This window comes from Amblyraja radiata, chromosome 35 (genome assembly GCF_010909765.2).
Source record: "Amblyraja radiata isolate CabotCenter1 chromosome 35, sAmbRad1.1.pri, whole genome shotgun sequence".
NCBI lineage: Eukaryota > Metazoa > Chordata > Chondrichthyes > Rajiformes > Rajidae > Amblyraja > Amblyraja radiata.
Genome location: NC_045990.1, coordinates 4,631,836 through 4,653,507, shown reverse-complemented (window position 1 = coordinate 4,653,507; position 21,672 = coordinate 4,631,836). Strand labels below are relative to the sequence as shown.

Genomic DNA, 21,672 nt, shown 5'->3' with positions numbered 1-21,672 from the left:
ATGCCTACCATATTCTGTTGTTCTGAAGCAAAGCAAGAATTTCATTGTCCTATCTGGGACACATGACAATAAACTCTCTTGAATCTTCAATCTAGTTCTATATCATATGTTCTGTCACCCAGTGTAGCAAGAGGTCTCCATTCTCTAGCACTTTTCATATCACTTTCAAAATGCCCCAGTCTTTTACAACCAATGATGCACTTCTGCAGAAAACATGGTAAATTTGTACACAACGAGCTATGACTAATTGTAATGTGATAATGGCCAGCTAAATAATGTTTGAGTGCCAGGTAAATATTGTTCAGGACACCACTTGTTCTTCAAAATATTGCTCTGGAACCTTTCACCTCCACCTTCAGGAGACAAGGCCTCTGTTTAATTCTAATTTGAACTCTAACCTGTGACACTTGCTTGACACTGTAGAGTCAAGTAGGATATCAGGACCGGGACCCACTCAGTTATGAGTAACACATATTATCTGCCAAACCATGTGATAGGAGCAGAATTAGGTCTGCTCCTGAAAGGAAAACAAAAGGTCTTACAGGTATGTGTTTTTTTCTTTAGAACGTAAGCTTACTTCTTAATTCTATCAGTGTAACAGTAAGATTAAGGATAAAATTTAATAAAGGAATAGTTATCAGATTTGCAAGATTATTGTTTCTACAGGGGAATAAGAATGTTTCCATAGAGATGTGTGACTGAGAAAGGGAACAATAGACAATAGGTGCAGGAGTAGGCCATTCGGCCCTTCGAGCCAGCACCGCCATTCATTGTGATCATGGCTGATCATCCCCAATCAGTACCCCGTTCCTGCCTTCTCCCCATATCCCCTGACTCCGCTTTCTTTAAGAACCCAATCTAGCTCTCTCTTGAAAGCATCCAGAGAACCTGCCTCCACCGCTCCACCGTGAGACAGAGAATTCCACAGACTCACCACTATGTGAGAAAAAGTGTTTCCTCGTCTCCGTTCTAAATGGCTTACCCCTTATTCTAAAACTGTGGCCCCTGGTTCTGGACTCTCCCAACATCGGGAACATGTTTCATGCCTCTAGCGTGTCCAAATCCTTAATAATCTTATATGTTTCAATAAGATCCCCTCTCGTCCTATTAAACCCCAGAGTGTACAAGCCCAGCCGCTCCATTCTCTCAGCATATGACAGTCCTGCCATCACGGGGATTAACCTTGTGAACCTACACTGTACTCCCTCAATAGCAAGACTGTCCTTCCTCAAACTAGGGGACCAAAACTGCACACAATACTCCAGGTGTGGTCTCACTAGGGCTCTGTACAACTGCAGAATAACAATGGTGACATCAGACAAATACACAGCTCACTGATGAGTATAAGATTCGCTACAGTTGTGTTATTGGCACCGATCCTTTCTGTGTTAGATCTGCCTTGTGCAGACTGTAAATAACATGAATTGTAGCTGGTGCATCAATGCACGGAGGAGAGGTTACAGGACTTTTCATCGGCTCTGACTTAAATGCATTATCATCATTCATAAGTTCTAAGAACAGAATTAGGCCATTCGGCCCATCAAGTCTACTCCACCTTTCAATCACGGCTGATCTATCTTTCCCCTCTCAACCCCATTCTCCTGCCTTCTCCCCATAACCATTTAAGAGTGAGATGAGAAAAAAAAAATTCACCCAGAGAGTTGTGAATTTGTGGAAATCTCTGCCACAGAAGGCAGTGGAGGCCAATCACTGGATGAATTTAAAAGAGAGTTAGATAGAGCTCTAGGGGCTAGCGGAATCAAGGGATATGGGGAGAAGGCAGGCACTGGTTACTGATTGTGAATGATCAGCCATGATACCAATAAATAGTGGTGCTAGCTCGAAGGGCCAAATGGCCTCCTCCTGCACCTATTTTCTATGTTTCTATGTAACCCTTGACACCTGTACTAATCACAAATCTATCAAGTACAAACTCCGTTTAGACAGCACCTCTAGTCAGGATCGAACCCGGGTCTCTGGTCCTGTAAGGCTGCATAACTACCACTGCGCCATGGTAAGGATTGTAGATTTCCTTCCATACAATGCATTAATGAACCAGATGGATTTCATGGTCGCTAGTTTTTAATTCCAGATTTATTTATTTAGCTTAATTTAAAATTCCTGCCTGCTGTGGTCTATTGAACTAAGATTTCTGTATTATTGGGACTACTTGATCAGCAACTGAATCTGCACAGCAATCAACCAATGATTGAATTATCATTGGACATACACAAGGAAGATTGGACTTGGGTAAGATTTTGTCCTGAACCATTTAAAACAATAAATAACTTCTGTTAAAACAATTTTCCATGACGACAAATGATTAGTCATCATCACTAACACAGTAATAGTTGACGTATATGAGTGTGTGTCAAAAGGAACTCCTCAGTTCATTCACACCTCTTACATCAGCAGGAACTTCCTTGACTTCCCTCTCCAGTATGAGGCCAGTTGACTTTCTCCAGAGATGCAGTTGATGCCACAATGGGTTGGTACCAGTCGACTCCAAGGTTGCCGTAGGTAGTTGGGGAAGAGCCTGCAAAAAGCTGGTGACCCACTTACAGAAAACACAGAACTGATAATCGAGAATGAAAATCCTTTGGAGTTGACGAGGTACAACAGTGGTTGCGTGCGGGGAAGGTTTCTGCAGAATTCTGCAAACCTAGACACACTGTGGCTATGTAGCCACTACAAATAGTATCCTCTTAAACATCGCAACACAATGGATTTAACAATTCCACAATGCATGTATACTGGGCTTGCAATAATCTTCATCGGTTGCAACATAATGCTGTTCTACCCTCACCAAATCGTATAACCAGAACAACTTTCATTGGAAAGTCCAGGAATGGAATTTGGTTAGATTTGGAAAATATACCCAGATATCTTCCATTTAGTTTTATCACAATTTTATTTGAAAGACCTTTTGGTAGTCAATTAATATTATTCATTTATGGGATGTGGCTGTCACAAGCTGGGACATCATATATGTGCCTGCGTATGCATGAGAGACATAATTAAGAATGGGCAATAAATGATAGTGTGAACTTTGACACCCAATCTCATAAATGACTGTTAAAGGCAGAGAAATAAATTAGATACATTTCAGGTAATTGATAAAGGATTATGGAAGAACTGAGAATTTATTTTCCACCCAGAGGGAGTTTGCAGGTCTGGAACTAACCACCTGAAAGAAGTCAGACCATAGTTAAAAAAATACTCTGTCATTGCATGGCAAAGAATGCCTCTTTTCCCACTTGTACATGTTCTAATTCATCAATATAATAATACATTTGTTGAGCAGAGGGAACAGACAACCCATTGAAAATGATCCTGAATCCCACAGCTCAAATTGCTTAAATTCTCCTCTCCTCTCCCAAACTCAAGTGATGCATTTAATCCTTTTGACGGGATTTGTTGATCATGCCAAACATGAAAAAGACACATGTATTAACCTAGCATTGGTTTATGCCAGTGGTATGAATATTAATTTCTGTAATTTCAAGTAACCCTTGCTTTCCCCCACTCTCAGTCCCTCCCCCATCCTAGTTTCACCGTCCTCCTGATTAATTTTACTGTTAGTATGCCTCGTTGCCACCTTCCCCATGGCCGACAATGAACCATTCTGCTTTTCCTTGTTCAGCATCTGCTTTGATCTGTCCTTTTCACACCTTACCCTTCCATATCTCTAGTCTCCCTCTCCACTGACTCAGTCTGAAAAAGAATCTCGACCCGAAACGTCACCCATTCCTTCTCTCCAGAGATGTTGCCTGTCCCGCTGAGTTACTCCGGCATTTTGTGCCTATGCCTTGGGTTACACACAATGTTTTTATTTCCAGAAGGCAAGTTTTGGTCAATTCTGAATCCAATTAGTAATTGAAATAAAGTATGGTTAAAATAATACGGAATGCCAACTGCCTCATGAACACCGTCCTGTTCCTTGCAGATGCATTTTCTGAGGATGCAAAGATTTGCATCCTCAGAAAAATGACTTGCATCTTTGAGCCTATTTCAGTTTTGCTATAATGTTGGATTCAGGTGATGGCATTTTGTTGATTATGGCAGGTGTTTGCCACTGCTGAGGTTAGTGATTGAATTTTATATATAGAGGAATAAACAGTGGTGTTTGAAATACCTTGTTCTGATCCTGAACGAGTTTGATGTAAAATTCCAGATTTCCACACAAATCTGTTTCCATGGTGCCATTTCCGTATGATTTATTTTGTGTTACAGACTATTCATTGCTTTTATTTAAACAGATCCATGTGCACTCTGCATTTACGCAGCAAGGTTTTTTTGCAAATCTTTCATTCATTTGTTCTACATCTCTCTATATCACCATCTATACCTGTCGCGCCCTTTTCCCTGACTCAGTCTGAAGAAGTATCAAAGCAAAACGTCACCTATTCCTTTTCTCCAGAGATGCTGCCTGACCCGCTGAGTTACTCCAGCTGTTTGTGTCTATCTTGGGTTCAAACCAGCATCTGCAGTTCCTTCCTACACAATGTTACAAAGGAGTTGGTGAAAAAAACATTGAGAAAAGTTTGGGAAAACCACAGAGAGGCTGAAAGGACTCTGGAACTCACCGCTTGAAAGGGAATTGGAGGCAGAGGCCTCGGCATATTTAAAAACTATGTGGTTAAGCCCCAACCTAATCAAAAACTAAATAGGATTAAGCTGGAATGCTTTCATGGATGGCATGGATATATTTCTCAGGTAATGTTGGACTGAATGAACTGAATATGACCTTTCCAGATATAAATTTCTATGGGTCTAAGAATACAGTTCATTCTACATAAGGGACTTGGTCCTACAAGGTTCTCACTCAAGAGCTAAGAATGCAATGCACTTACCTACAATTTACACAAAAGATAATGAAAATTGTCGGAGGTCAAAAGAGATTTTTAAAAACGTCTGCATTGAATATACATTATTAAGTTAAGTTTTGAAAGCTGGTGCTTACGAATATATGTCAAAATAAATAATGGATAACTGCAGATGACAAAAAGTGCTGGAGTAACTCAGCGGGTCGGACAGCACAAGATATGCTGCAGTTCCTTGCTTCGACCAAGATAAATGCAAAACCTTGTGAAGTGATCTTTAGTTATTTCTGCATTTGCAGCGTTGTGAATCTTTTGAACTATAAAGTCTGACATTCACCACAGCTATCAATAGATTTTTGGGTACTGAAGGCACAGGCAATATGAAAATGACCAGAGAGTGGATAAATTAGAAGATTAGCTAACTTAATGAATGGCAAACAGACTCGAGAGGCCAAAGACCTTCGGCCCAACTAGCCCATGCCAACCAAGATGCCCCATCTACACTAATCCCAGCTGCCTGCATTTGGCCCAAATCCCACTGAAGCTTTCCTCTCAAAGTGCATGGGTCATCTTGAATACAGATAAGGGACTGAACCGGAGTATTAATAAGCCATAATTGGTGTTATAATTTTGTATCATAAGATAATAAATATTTTACTGCTTCTCAAATACAATCCCTCAATTGGAAATATAGAATATTTAAGCTTTAACTATCAACTGCCTGCTTAAACTCTGCTCAACAAAGACATATGGCCATGGCTCAGTATAATAGTACATATGGCCATGGTTCAACCCAAGAAGGATATTATTGCAAAAATGCAATAAAAGTTTTCTGCATTTTTGTGTACCTTCGATTTTCCAGCATCTGCAGTTCCTTCTTGAACACAGGATATTATTGCAAGCCAGTTTACATTCTATGCAGTAACATTCAGAAAACACTGGAGCAATGACACAATAGAATGTAGTTTGACATTAGGAGACAAGGCAGTTTTGACCCTTTTCTGACACAGTGATATACTCTCCAAAGACATATCTTATATTAGGATGACGACTATGTTGCACAAGATCACAACCATTTTGAAACAGCATTATTTAGAGCTAGCTGTGTGCAACGATGCGATTTTTAAACCGTGGCCTTTGCTGTGTGGTTTAGATATTCAGTTTGTATTTTCTTGGAGTAAAGTTTAAGATGCCAGCGGTTACGTATTTTGGACCAATTTCCTGGACGTGATATGGGACAGAATGGGTTTAATTTGCACGCAGTTCAATTGCTCATTCAATTAATCTTATGTTGAGCAGAAACAAATGGAACTGAGGAAAGAGATGGATAGTTGCCGGGATCAGCGTCACAGATTGATGGGCCTTTAATCTGCATTTTATTCAATAGATGGAAACTGTCATTATTTCACAATTGAAATTCAATAATTTTCTGCAAGAGTAATTTCGATGGAGATTTTTTTTTCTTTTTTTTTCATTTATTTATATCGCCCTCAAGCGATATTGGGAATGAAATATTCTAAATTGCTGTGCCACACAATCATATTCTAAAGCAGAGTTTTTTTTGTTGTGGTGATTATATTTTTCATGGCGGGGAATAAAAAGTAAAAAATAACTATCGATTTCTAGTGGTTTTGGAACTTGTCCCAGAGTTCTCGTCCTTCGACACATCAGAGTTTGGGCTTAAGTACATTCCCTTTCATACTATTTCTTTTCAGCCATGTTCAATAGTTTGGGAAAGCGTTAAGACCTGATTTTCTCTCCGGGCTGATGGCGTTTGATGCTTCCTCTGAGCACTCAGCCTTGCCTAAGATGGACAGTCGAGTCGGAAATAAATAAATAAAGACTTGCATTTCTATAGCACCTTTCATTTTCATGCCGGGATGTCCAACAATGCTTCACAGCCAACGAAGCACTTTTTGAGGCATTGTCACCCTTGTAATGTAGGAAACACAGCAATAAATTTGCACACAACAAGCTCTTACTAATCACGGAATGACAATGACCACACACCGCATTTTAGAAATGTCGACAAACAGAAAAGACTTGGTCAGGACGGCAGGGAGAACTCCCCATTTTTCTCTGACGTAATTTCATGAGATCTTTTACACCTGAGAAATTGGTTTGTTATCTCATCCAAAAGGCCACACCTCCATCTCAGCACAGCCCTCTCTCAGTATTGTACTTAAGTGTACCAGCCTATATTTCTGTGCTCCGGTCCTGGAGTGGAACATAAACCCACAACCTTTGGAGTTAGAATAAAGAGAGCATGGCCCATTGAGCCAGATACTTGGGAGGTATCATTGGAAAAATTGGGGAAAGATATGATCCTTCTACCTGCCTCCCTCGCACATTTAACCCCACACATTAACATGAACATCCAATCTTCTATTTAAGTGTATAGAGGCATGTAAAAGATAAAACTATACATATGAAAGGACATCCATACAGGAGCCAGCAGCTGAGTGTATCCGAATGACATTGAAATGAAAACTTCTACAATCGAACCTGGAGCATAGAATGCATTCAAAACTTTACGAGATCACCTCCATTAAGATTCAAAATATATATTTTGTAATTCACTTTTTCATCTAGTGCCCTCATTCACATTTCGGGTAACGGAGACATTACTGTTTGGATCTACAGTGCCTTATCAGATGCTTTGCATTAATAAGTATTCTTCATACATAAATATATGTATATACATATATATTTATATATTTCCCAGAAATTTATAATCTCTATTTTCTTTTGGAATTGTACTAATTTATAAACTCAAATCACAGTAGGGCCATCAGCTTATTCACAGTGAACTCAATTCACAGGCAAATATTTTCACACAAAATCTCACATATTCATTTTTTGAAGATCCTGGTGCCTTTGCAGAACTCTGGATGTTAGTTTTCCCGAGATGTATCTGTAGCTCAGTACTGATGCCTTCACCCCCCAACGCTGGGTTTGGACAGCAGGCTAGCATGGAGTGCACAGAAAAACAAGCCCGTTTGTATCCCAGTACCTCCAGACCTGTGTTGGCTCGTGTATATCCCTGTTCTACCTATAGATAGTGCTACTGGATATTTTAAGGCTGGCACTTTATACAATTGCTCATCTCATGGTCGTACTTCACCAAGCCTGTGGTCCATGCATCAATAACATTCGGCAGTGGATATTCCCGTGGCAATCGTTTTCAGTGAGGGTCCCTGGATGCACCTTATAAAAATGGTGTTGTCTGATGAGATAGGAAAAGCAAACCAGCCCAAGAACCTATCTACCGCATTGGAGACCCTCGGGCTATCTTTAATCGGACTTTATCTTGCACTGAACATTATTCCCTTTATCATGTGTCTGTACACTGTGGATGGATCAATTGTAATCATGCACAGCCTTTCCACTGACTGGTTAGCACGCAACAAAAAGCTTTTCCCTGTACCTCAGTACACCTGACAATAAACCAAACAGAAAATTGTTTGGTTTACTTCCCATTATTTGTTTGCCTGAAGTCTCTTCCATGGGGTCCTGAAGGCTTGTTTGGGTCATCAACTCTGATGTCTTGGAAGCCTTTGGTAGGTGGGTAGGAGCTAAAATCCAAGGCAGTTGGGCCTTTTCTTGATGGGACACATGGTCCGCAGCTCATGCCTGCTGCACAGTTGCTGATTCTACAATGGAGTGGCCATTTCTGACACGGAGATCTTTTGTCTAGATGTCTTTTGTCTGCTAATTGTGCATTGCATCACAATTCAATAGAATATTTTTACACGGCCAAATAATGCCATGTGTGATTACATGAGAACATTACTCCATGATAGATTAGCCAGCCTGCAAGTAAAGGCCATCTACATCTGCAAATTTGAATGCATCGCCTGACCTAGAGTTCCTCCACTAGAGTTTTTCTTCAAGACAAACACCTGGATGTCTATCGTTAATGGGTCAACATCCTAGAACACTCTTCTCAGCAGCACTGAAGAAGCACCTTAACCAAGGGAAAGGCAGTACAAGAAGGCAGCACAGCACTGTGGTTCCAGGGACAGTTAGGAATGGTCAATAAATGATCCCTTTCCCATTAATAAATAAAAGCATCCCATTTCTCCTCCATTAACATGGCCATTTTCTACTTTCTTTGAATGTTCTTAAACTTAGGGCTGTAAGACTTAGTTTAGAGATACAGCGTGGAAACTATGCCCCTCAGACTACCGAGTCCCCAACAATCACCTATACACTAGTTCTATACTACACACTAGGGACAATTTAGTCGCCAATTTACCGACAAACCTGCACGTCTTTGGAATGTAGGAGGCAACCGGAGCACTCGGAGAAAACCCACAGGGAAAACGTACAAACTCTATACAAACAGTCGGGATAGAATCTGGATACCTGGCGCTGTAAGGCAGCAACCCAAGCACTGTGCCGCCCTTGTGACTTCTCTTCCAGGGTCCATTTGATCTCCTACAACATGCCTGAGACTGAGCTTAGTTGTAATTTCTGAGGCTACCATCAAAGCCACCTTCAGTGGGGGAATAGAATGAGGTAAGGGAGGTCTGACTGGATCCTGGGCCCTGCAGCACATTGAACTTCACAGAGTACGCACTTCCCTTTGTTCCACACCCTTTGATTTTTGTTTGGTTTCATTTGCAATTATTAAGCCTTAAGCTAACAATTGGAACCCGAGTCCCAATCCCTTGAAGTACCACCATTCCCTGCCGCCCATCAACTGGCAATGGTCAGGAATCTTGGCTAACATGGGTAGGAGACTCCAGCAGAATATATGCAATTCTGACTTATAAAGGAAGGATGGAAGGAAGGAAAGGAAGCACATTTTGGAAAACTAACAAATTGATTCAACTACAAAGGCACTCAGAGCTTCACACACATAAAAAACATACACTCCATTTTGCACTGGGCAGGTGGTCATGTTGCCAGCATTGGAATGTCTGGCACAGAGTGATTCCTCTGTCCTCTGCACCTCCCGCCCATCGCAGTGAGGAACCCCCCACCCCATCCCATCCCCCCCACCCCTCCCCCCGTTCAATCTACAGGGATCGAAAAAGCAGAATTACAAATAAAATGGAAATGATCTCAGGCGAGTTTGTCGGGAGTTAGTTGTCTCCCTCAGATGCTCCCCAAACACCTTCCCCACACACCACCACCACAACCCCTCCCCATCCCCAACCCCCCAACAACATACACACATCAAATCAAAGTGCTCTCGGTCACAACATGCTCTTTATAGAGAGAGAGAGAGAGAGAGGGAGAGGAATCCATGCTGTGGTGGACCGTTCTGATGAGGCTGAAGGCCAGGCTGCATGGTGACCACCGTTGCTTAGTAACCGCTCCTCCTGCGGCCTACACACCGCCAGGCATCCTAAACACCCAGTTACCCACCACCCCCCCCTCCTCCCAAGCCCATCACACCCGAGGCAAACAATACCAAATAACATATTAGCAGGTAATGGATGATAAAACTCATCGATAAAACCCCAAACGCTTTTCCCTCCCCCTCAAAACAGGGTCTTATTTCCCGCTCAATTGAGCCAAGCACTAGGCCGGGCCGCCATTTTGATTCCTTGACGCCCCTCACACGCACACCTCAGGTTTAATTGCCCCTCCAACCTCATTCCTTCTTCGATTTATGTCCGTGTGTGTGTGAGTGTGTGTGTGTGTGTGTTTTTTTTTTTTTTGGAAGGCTACAGAGCTCCTCAGAAGAGGCCCGGAGACTCTTGGCTCCTCCGGCTCGCTTGGCAATGTAAGAAGTATGGAGGGGGTTTCCGGGGTGAAGGATATGAGGGAGGAGGAGGAGGAGGAGGAGGGGGGCTAGCACCAGTCGTCCTCGTCGGTCTCACTGTAGGGTTCGTGCATCCCTTTCCTTGCGCCAGGCCCACGCGTTTTGTTCGGGCCCAGGTTGTGGTAGTACCCGTTGGGCACACGGCGCCCGTGTCTGGGGAGGGACACGGAGGAGGAGGAGGACTGCGGCCCCCGACAAGTCCTCGGCGACCGCCCGGAACTCGTCGCCATGGCCACCTCGAAGGTCAGAGTCTCCTCCCTCGATGCCGCCTCGTATTCGGCGCTCCGGTAATAGTCATCGTCGTGGCACCCCAGGTAAGGCTCGGAGAGGTGGGAGCTGGGGGTTGACCACTGCCCGCTGCTCTGGCGGTGTAGCCGGGGGGAGCCGCCTCTCTCCGTGCCGGGAGACCGGCTGCTGCTGCCGCCGCCGCCGCCGCCGCCGCCGTGCCTCTCGCCCCTGTGGTGCTCCGGGGGAGGGGGTGAGTAACGGCGTGGCACAGGGGTTGGTGTCCTGCCCTGCTGCTGCTGCTGCTGCTGCTGTTGTTGTTGCTGTTGTTGCTGCTGCTGCTGCTGCTGCTGTTGCGATGTGTTCATGGCCTTGCGGACCACGGGGGAGTAGGTGACATGAGGCCTAGGCGTGGAAGGAGTCTGGGGGAGTTGCCTACGTCCCCTCCTCGGTGTGCTGGTACCAGAAGTGGAAGGAACTGGGCTCCCACTCACAGAACTACTGCCCTAGATGAAAATCGAAACAAAGCAAATAAAAAATAAAAAATCAGGAGCAAAAACACAGACAGGAAAAAACCATCGGAGAAAGCAAAGAGGTAACACAAGGGAAAAGGAAGCAACGACCACAGAACCAACAAAAGTAAAAAAGGAAAGTAAAAAGAGAAATTGACGTCTGTAAGTCAAGGGGTTGTAAAAGAGCAGGCATTGAGCTTTAGATATCATGGGTTTAAAAGCGCATTGTAAGGCCGTACACATTAGACAACTTGGAGACTATGCTTGTAATCCAACCTGGAATTGGCCCGCACTGCTGGAAGTCACAAGCCTAAACACAGTGGTTGCAAGCGTTATTTTCTACGCTGTTGTCTGCTGGGGCAACAGCATTAGTGCAAAAAACAATAGGAAGCTGGTCAAACTGGTTAAACGAGCTAGCTCAGTGCTGGAGGGGAGAGTAGACTCTGGGATGGATGTGCTTGAGAGGCGTATGAGGCACAAGGTGCAGGTCATCCTGAAAAACCCCGGGCATCCCCTCCATGTAATTCTGGAGAGTCAAAAGAGCACTCGGAACAACAACCGGCTCCTCTCCCTGCCCTGTAGAACGGAGCGGTTCAGGAGATCCTTCACCCCTGCAGCCATTAGATTTTATAATTCGGACCGCTAGGCTGTAGGGGGATGCATTTTGCAATTATTAATTTTTAACTGTTAATTATTGGTCTTTTTAAGTATTTATTGCTCTCAGGTAGTGTCCACATTGTATTCTATGTATTTTCTGTCTGCGTTCGTTTTGAATCTGTGGGTTTGTTGGTTGGGAGCTTCTGGACATCTGAATTTCCCTGAGGGGATCAATAAAGTATTTATTATTATTATTAAACCGAAAAGGTTGGGACTCCAGAGGCCCCATGGTGAATGAAAAGATGGGTTTAATGTTTACGGGCTTTGGCCTAGGCCGCTGAAATCTAGGGCGTGAAATTGACCAGGGGTAAATGCAAGTTGCAATAACGGCTGCATACTCTACCCTACTCTGGTAAATTTATTGTATTGAGTTTGAGAGTTCAAAGGAATCGGTACACACTGTGTAGCTATCACAGTGTAAATGATCAAGAACTTATTTTCACACCAATGGCGTCCTCCCTCTGGGAAACTATGTGTCTAATAGTGATGAGAAGCGATGGCCATTATATCCTCAATAGCATCCCAACCTTCCCAGAAAAGTTAAAAGAAGTGTCTCGACCCGAAACGTCACCCATTCCTTCTCTCCAGAGGTGCTGCCTGTCCAGCTGAGTTACTCCAGCACCTTGTGTCTTTTTCATATGAATGTTATGCCTGGGTGAACTTTCGTCCGTTTGGCAGATCTCATTTTAGTATGGAGAGTAAGAAAAAGGTAGCTAATGAAATCATGTCCCACTAGGGTACAAGGGCTGTGCTGGGAAGCATTTGATAACCAAGATGTTTAATCTGTATGGCCTCTCAGCTCGTTAGAAAGCAACAACCAGAGATAAATAGGCTTCACAATATATTTTTTTGTGTTTCTATAAAAGATAACCAATAATCTTGCATCACATTCTTTGAATTTGGAAAAGCTACCTGCTTCAAACAAAATTTGCTAAGGTAAGTTCAGAACACCAACCCTGGCTTAAAGTAGATAATTCTGCTGGTTATTGCATGAAAAGGTAGTTAGCATCACTTTCAGAATAAAGCCTTGTGCATGTCACCAGCAGCCACCTATCATGCCCCATAAGTAGACAAAAAATGCTGGAGAAACTCAGCGGGTGAGGCAGCATTCATGGAGAGAAGGAATTGGCGACATTTCGGGTCAAGACCCTTCTTCAGACCCGAAACATCGCCAATTCCTTCTCTCCGCAGATGCTGCCTCACCCGCTGAGTCTCTCCAGCATTTTTTGTCGACCTTCGATTCTTCCAGCATCTGCAGTTCTTTCTTAAACATGCTCCATATGTAGACAGCCACATGCACTAATCCAATTTACACTTTGATGATGTGGGAAGCTGGTTTATTTCATCCTTCCTCCTGTAGATCAGCGGACCAGGGCCTGGTGGGGGATCTGTACTGCCAATCTGGCTGTAAATAGCCATCTCACGAGCGGCTGATCAAAAATGATGGCTCTCAGCATAATTCTACTGCTAAAGCTTTGCAGTTTTGGCAAGCCATTTTTAATCTTGCAGCCCCCACCATCCCCCTATGGTCAGCTCATGCTGCCCTTCAGTTTAAAATTATTGCCGGTCAGTCATCAGATACACAATGGTGGTTGATCAATTGCACAAAATTTGTTTTGGATTAGAACCATCTCCTGCTACCAGCTTCATTCAGCGAGTGAGATTTGATTCACTTTATACATTGGAACCAATTTGCGAAAGCCTCCTGATCATTTATTTTTCTGTAATGGATAGTTAGCATTCATCAGGAATTAAATAGGATGGCAATGCAGACTAAATCTAGAACAGTGAAGCACAGGATCAGGCCCTTCAGCCCATCGTGTATGTACTGACCATGAAGCCAATTTAAACAGTACTTGCCTGTACATGGATCTTATGCCTCCATTCGCTGCTTGCTCATGAGCCTGTTTAAATGCTCTTAAGCTACACTATCGGAGAATGAATAGTCCTCGGTATCTCATTAAAATTACACGTTAATGAAATAATTTGTGTGTATAGTTCAGTTTAGAGATACAGCGCGGAAACAGGCCCTTCAGCCCACCGGGCCCACCCCGACCAGCGATCTCCGCGCATTAACCCACTAGGGACAATTTTTACATTTTACACCAAGTCAATTCACCTACAAACCTGCACGTCTTTGGAGTGTGGGAGGAAACCGAAGATCTCGGAGAAAAACCCACGCAGGTCACGGGGAGAACGTACAAACTCCGTACAGGCAGCACCCGTAGTCGGGATCGAGCCCGGGTCTCCAGCGCTGCATTCGCTGTAAGGCAGCAACTCTACCGCTGCGCCACCTTGACCACAGTTAACCGTGCCACAGTTAATCATAAACTGTGTGGCACTGTGCTTGAATCTTTCTGAAGGGATCGGTAAAACCTGCCGGGTCTAGGATAAAAGTCAGTCATTTAATGCAAGGGTAACTGATAATACTGGGAGGGGGATTGAGGTTGTAATTTAGGGAAAGGTGGTGTTTCCATAAGGTGGTACATCGTGGAGTTAAGGATATCAGTAATGTATTTTTCTGCAACAAAGGTTGAATGATTTCTACTGGGTCATCCCACTTGCCAGTTCCACTGTGGTCGCAGCGACACAATTGTCTAGAGTACTTTGAGCAGCCACGGTGTGTGAAGCCTGCAGACCCACCTGTCTATGGGGGACACACTCGCGCCCTGCACTCGGTGACCGAGACCACCGCCTCTCCCTTGATCGAGGCCTGCTGTACTCGTGCCGCTCCTGGGAATAACGCTCCTTGTCGGCCGACGTGTGGTGGTGGTGGTGGTGGTGGTGGTGGTGCTTCCTGTCCTTGGTCCTTCCGCGCTCCCGGTCCTTCTCCTTCGGAGGGAGGTCACCCGACTGTGTGGTCGTGCTGAGGTCTGTCCCGAGCCCTATGTCAATAAAAGCTGATCATTTAGGCAAAGAAAAAGAAATCGGAAAATGTTTAGAGAGGAAGACTTGCATATAGAGCAGCTTAATATTTATCTAAGAAACTAAACATTTCTAAACTTGTTAAATACAAAGAATGACATTGACAATTAAAAACATAGAAATTAGGTGCAGGAGTAGGCCATTCGGCCCTTCGAGCCTGCACCGCCATTCAATATGATCATGGCTGATCATCCAACTCAGTATCCCGTACCTGCCTTCTCTCCATACCCTCTGATCCCCTTAGCCACAAGGGCCACATCTAACTCCCTCTTAAATATAGCCAATGAACTGGCCTCGACTACCCTCTGTGGCAGGGAGTTCCAGAGATTCACCAATCTCTGTGTGAAAAAAGTTCTTCTCATCTCGGTTTTAAAGGATTTCCCCCGTATCCTTAAGCTGTGACCCCTTGTCCTGGACTTCCCCAACATCGGGAGCAATCTTCCTGCATCTAGCCTGTCCAACCCCTTAAGAATTTTATAAGTTTCTATAAGATCCCCTCTCAATCTCCTAAATTCTAGAGAGTATAAACCAAGTCTATCCAGTCTTTCTTCATAATGACATGTAGGCTACCTATTTTGCACAATTATTTCCCAAGCCATCCACCTTTGACTATTGCACCTTGAGATAATGTCGGTGCCCAAACATGTTGCTTAATGCAGCTGTTATGACTTTTTTTTATGGATGAGGGTGTAACTGGCGAAAGCCAGCATTTATCGACCATCCCAAGCAACCCGTGAGAAGGTGGCGTTGGGCCACCATCTTGAACCATTGAATTCTATTGAAGATAATCCTACAGTCACCCTTATGAATGGATAATGGTGGAACAGGCGGAGGACGATGGTTGACCTTAGTGGAGCATCACAACGGCTGGGAAGGCGGATGAAGGCTGCAGCAGGAAAGGGTCTCCTGTCGTCTTGGACTCCATGCCACTGGATCCTGACCCAGATCTGTCAAGGACCGTGGGGTGGCTGCCTGTGCACCAGTCTCCCCACGTTAAACAAAGTCACGCACAGGTGTCCTCCAACCCTGGAGATGCCCATGGTCAGGTCAGCCATGACCAAAGGGGGCCTAAGAAATGAGGGGCTGCACTGACCTCTACATATTCCCCAAGTTACAATTCACTTTCAGTAGAAGTGCATCTCACTCAAAGTCATTCTTGACCTAAAGTTAAATCCACTCAACCTTACAATAATAAATCACTGTGTGGCAATCAGGAGTCAGATTGCTGGGTGATTTTTGAACCATTACAGACCCTCCCTTGCTCAAGAAGGTTGAATAATAGGATTCCGGTGAACTAAATCTATTTTTGGACTCAATCATAAACTGAGCCAGAGGCATGCTTGCACTCAGTAATGTGGGTCAGTTTGGGTCAGCATTTTTTGTCTACTTATGGGGCATTTTGTTTTAAATTTTAGAGACACAGGGTGGAAACAGGCTCTTTGGCCCAACGAGTCCACACAATACAATACAATTCAATTTATTGTCATTTGGACCCCTTGAGGGCCAAACGAAATGCCGTTTCTGCAGCCATACATTACAAACAAATAGACCCAAGACACAACATAATTTACATAAACATCCATCACATTGCTGTGATGGAAGGCCAAAAAAACTTCTCTCTCCACTGCACTCTCCCCCCCCGATGTCAGAGTCAAAGTCAAAGCCCCCGGCGGGCGATGGTGATTGTCCCGCGGCCATTAAAGCCACGCCGGGTGATGCAAGGTCGCGCACCGGGTCTTGGTGTTAGAGCCCCCGGCGCGCGTCTGCAGCCCGCAGCCATTCCAAGCCGCGCGGGGCGGTGCTGTAAGGCCCCGCTCCAGGAGCTCTTCAACCCCGCAACTCGGGCGGGAGAAGTCGCTGCTGCGGAAGCCCTGAAAAGCGGTCTCCCTCCAGGGACCCGCGGGCTCCCGGTGTTACCGTCCGCCAAACCCGCAGTTGCAGCCACCGAATCTCCGGGGGTCGGGTCGCAGCAGCGTCCACCACAGCTCCACCCGCTCTGGACTCGGCCAGCTCCGCGACGGTGAGGTGAGTAGTCGGCACCAGAGCCCCCGGTCTTCCTGTTGGAGGCCGCTCCTCATTGCAGCCCCAACGACAACGGAGACCCGACAAAGAAAAGGTCGGGTCTCCCGTGCAGGGAGAGATTTAAAAGTTACCCCCAACCCCCCCACACCCCCACACACATACCCCAACAAAAATAACAAAAACTACATAAAAACATAAGACATAAAATAATAAAAACGCAGACGGACTGCAGAGGCCGCAGCTGACGAGAGTCGCGCCGCCTACTGCCTACCAACTAATGGTCACCCATTTATAGTTCTATCTTAGACGCAGGGGTCAATTTCAGAAGCCAATTAACCTACAAACCTGCAAGTCTTTGGAATGTGGGTGGAAACTGGAGCACCCGGAGAAAACCCACGCGGTCACAGGGTGAACGCACAAATTCCGTACAGACCGCACCCATAGTCAGGATCGAACTCGTGTCTCTGGCCCCTGACTCCGCTATCTTTAAGAGCTCTATCTAACTCTCTCTTGAAAGCATCCAGAGAATTGTCCTCCATTGCCTTCTGAGGCAGAGAATTCAACAGATTCACAACTCTCTGGGTGAAAACGTTTTTCCTCATCTCCGTCCTAAATAGCCAACCCTTTATTCTTAAACTGTGGTCCCTGGTTCCGGACTCCCCCAACATCGGGAACATGTTTCCTGCCTCTAGCGTGTCCAATCCCTTAATAATCTTATATGTTTCAATAAGATTCCCTCTCATCCTTCTGACGTGCAAATGACGCCCGAATGGGACAGGCCCTTACCTCGGTACACGTGACAATAAACTAAACTGAACTGAACCATCCTTACATGGCCAAACTTGCATATACTGTAGTCTCCTAGTGATGTCACTTATGTGTCATCTCAACAGGCCAGCAAGACATTATGTATCATCTCAACTGACCAGCAAGACACTCAAGTTTAAAGGCAAAAGGTCATTTCTCGATGAGTAATAAAAAGTGCTGACCTGTATCTGCATCCGTGTATCGACTCAACGACCTCTCTGATGTCCTGTGACCTCTCTCCCTGCGGCGATGGCTCCTTTGTGACTCCTCGGGAATGACCCTCTCCAGCGAGTAGTCATCCAGCCGTATCCCCTTGGGACGCTGATGGCCCAGTGTGGATGCCGATCGCTTAATTGGACTCGTGTCTTCGATGGTCTGATGCAAGACAAAATGTGCATCATTCAAGGAGACACTCTTTCTGTAAACATCGTTACACAGCTAATGCGAGTGTGTGAAAAGTAAAGGTTTTATTAAAAACAAAAGGCACAGTGTCTATACAGTTGTTGAATCCAACTGTACTGAATCTCCCATCATCAAAGTGACCTGTTCTGTCCTCAAATACTAGAACTATTTTTGTGATAAAATAACAACATGCATGCGTTGCCATACATACATGCATGCACATCTTGCACACAGAAGATGACTAAATATCTGTCAATGTCTGATCTTCCTAACATTGTCACCTATTTTATGCAGTAATATGATCATAAATTCTGAATTACTAGACATTCATCTGTGGAAGTATGTTTCTGAAATTGTATCTTCCTCCACTGACAATGTTATTAGTCCACACATTCCCCGTTATAAATTCTTAATGTCCGTATTAAAACAGCAGGAACAAGTTTATATGAACCATAAATCTATTAAAAACATCCTACTGTTTGCAAATGCAGTTTAGAGATACTCAGCGCGGATATATATAAGTTATTTATGTACCTCATGCTGTTGCTGTAAATATTTTTACAGACAATCTTTAAGCAATAACAAAATAATTTAAGAAACATAACTTAGTAAAATTATTAATTAATCTTTCGAGAGTATTTTCGAGGGCGGTATGGTGGCGCAGCGGTAGAGTTGCTGCCTCACTGCGCTTTAACCTGGGTTTGATCCTGACTACGGGTGCTGTCTGTACGGAGTTTGTACGTTCTCCCCGTGACTGCGTGGGTTTTCCCCGAGATCTTTGGTTTCCTCCCACACTCCAAAGACGTACAGGGTGCCAAGCTGGCCATCCGCGAGTCACGGTGCCAGACGGTGGAGGGCTCTACCCGAGCCAGCAGCTTGCCCCTTTTCAGGGGTTACGTCCGTGCCCGGGTGGGATTAGAAAGGGAATACGCCCTGCCTACGGGCACCCTGAAGGAGTTCCGGGACCGCTGGGCTCCGCAGGGTGTTGAATGTATCCTCAATAAGGATTGTATCATAGTTGTATAGTAGTTTATTATGGATACATGTTTGTATTGTATTATGGTGGTGGGTTCTGGCTTGTTTTATTGTAATGTAAATATTATTTTTAATAATTGAATACATTTTTTGATTTAAAAAAAAAAAAAAAAAAAAAGACGTACAGCTTTGTAGGTTAATTGGCTTGGTAAATGTAAATTGTCCCCAGTGTGTAGGATAGTGTTAATGTGCGGGGATCGCTGGTCGGCGTGGACTTGGTGGGTCGAAGGGCTTGTTTCTGCACTGTCTCTCTAAACTAAAAGTAGCTAAAAATCTGTACTACCTACAGAACATCCACAGCTCCTCTTCACTAATTAGAACTGCCTTAATTCCACATTCCCACACTGACGTCTCCGTTCATGACTCCCTGAAGTATTCCGATGAAGCTCAAAGTAATGTGTAGGAAGGAACTGCAGATGCTAGTTTCCATCGAAGATAGACACAAAATGCTGGAGTAACTCAGCGGGACAGGCTGAGCTACTCCGGCATTTTGTGTCTATCTTCGAAGCTCAAAGTAAGTTTGAAGAACAGCTTCTCATCTTCTGATCAGGCAAACCACAACCTTCCAGAGCCAACAATGGATTCAGCAATAACAGGGGTAAGACACAAAATGCTGGAGTAACTCAGCGGGACAGGCAGCATCTCTGGAGAGAAGGAACGCGTGACGTTTTGGGTCGAGACCTTTCTTCAGATGGTCTCGAGCTGAAACATCACCCATTCCTTCTCTCTAGAGACGCTGCCTGCCCCTCTGAGTTACTTCAGCTGTTTGTGTCCATCTTCGGTTTAAACCAGCATCTGCAGTTCCTTCTTACCCAATACTTCAGGGGGTATTGAAGTCCTCAAACTACTTACATATACAGTATCTATAAGCAATCCAGAAGCATGAGGTGTTAGTTTTAACTAAACACTTGACAGCTGTTCCACTGTTGGGCAGTATGTTGTCCCAATATTGATGTTCGTGAGTGGCAAAATTGGGCAGAATGGAAAACCAACCAACCAGATTTTTTCCAATACAATGCACACCTTTGTCAAACCTAGACATCACATTTTGTGCACCTTCTCACCTGCTATAACATCCCACATTTAGCATTATATATTCAAATGTTCTCAACATGCAGTATGTAGTTACCAAATTGCTAACACTATTTATAGGCATGTACATATTCTATATGTAAAGAAAATGTATCATGTGTACATATATCAACTATCATTCTTTTAATCTGGATTTTTAACTTATGTATTGTGTTTAAAAAATATATATAATTATGATGTTTTTATGTGATATACTAAGATTTTATATGTATTTTATGATATTTAATATGCAATGCATTTTTAATGTAATGTTGCCCCTTGCTGGTCCTTGAGTCCGTAATGAAGTTTGTTATTTTATTATTATTATTATTATTAATATCTGTTAATGTGCTCTCTATAAATACAGATAAGCAGTGTGTGTACAATGCAGAAAATTATCTATATAATATCTATCTATCTATCAATATATATATATACATATCTATCTATCTATCTATCTATCTATCTATCTATCTATCTATCTATCTATCTATCTATCTATCTATCATATTAATAATTTATTTATTTTATTTATTTATTTTATTTATGGGCGCCTTTCAAGAGTCTCAAGGACACCTAAGATAGATAGATCTATTTATCTATCTATCTATCTATCTATCTATCTATCTATCTATCTATCTATCTATCTATCTATCTATCTATCTATCTATCTATCTATCTATCTATCTATCTATCTATCTATCTATCTATCTATCTATCTTTATCAATCAATCATAGATACCTTCCATGTACAGTATATGTATTCACTTGTCCAGTTACAGGAATTTTTGTGAATTCCCACAGTCAAGGGTGGCACGGTGGTGCAGCCTTACAGCCTCAGAGACTGTGGGCACTGTCTGTACGGAGTTTGTACGGAGCTGTGACTGTGTGGGTCTTCTCCGGGTGCACCGGTTTCCTCCCACGCTCCATGTTTGTAGGTTAACTGGCTTTGGTAAAATTGTCCCTAGTGTGTAGGAGAGTGCTAGTGTGTGAGGTTAATGCTGGTCAGCGTGGACTCGGTGGGCCGATTGGACTGTTTTTACTCTGTACCTCTAAAGTCTACTGCAACTAAAGTCAACCAGCAGGAGCAGCCCAATATCAATAATGCCTCTCTGCGTCTATCAACGAACAGCAGGTGAGTTTCCACCAGCTAATGTCTGTGTGCCTCCACAATCTATTAGAGCAAGTTGTGCTTTCACTGTTCAATGAAGGGTTGCTTTTTTTTGTTGCCATTCTTACATTTTCAATGAAGATGCCTCCAGCACAAACATAATGTTGATTCAGAGTACCCAGAAGATGTCAGTTGCCTATAATCAGCAATGATATCAAACTAACAATCCTTTTTCAGTATACTAAGACCCCAAAGTATAATGCCTTATGATGCCTATGCTTTATTTCCAGACACTGATTGGGAAGG

At 43.8% G+C, this 21,672-nt stretch overlaps 1 protein-coding gene across 1 annotated transcript in view; it reads right to left on the bottom strand.

Annotated features, from left to right (window-relative positions):
* Positions 1-9,976: 9,976 nt before the first annotated feature.
* Positions 9,977-21,672, bottom strand: part of cacna1a (calcium voltage-gated channel subunit alpha1 A) — a 246,753-nt gene continuing 235,057 nt past the window's right edge. Inside the window, exons 44-46 of the mRNA XM_033012279.1 lie at positions 17,930-18,122; positions 14,637-14,878; positions 9,977-11,330 (exon numbers count right to left, since the gene is read on the bottom strand). Of these exons, the coding sequence (XP_032868170.1) occupies positions 10,629-11,330; positions 14,637-14,878; positions 17,930-18,122 (1,137 nt within the window). The 3' untranslated portion in view covers positions 9,977-10,628. The remainder of the gene's footprint in view (positions 11,331-14,636; positions 14,879-17,929; positions 18,123-21,672) is intronic.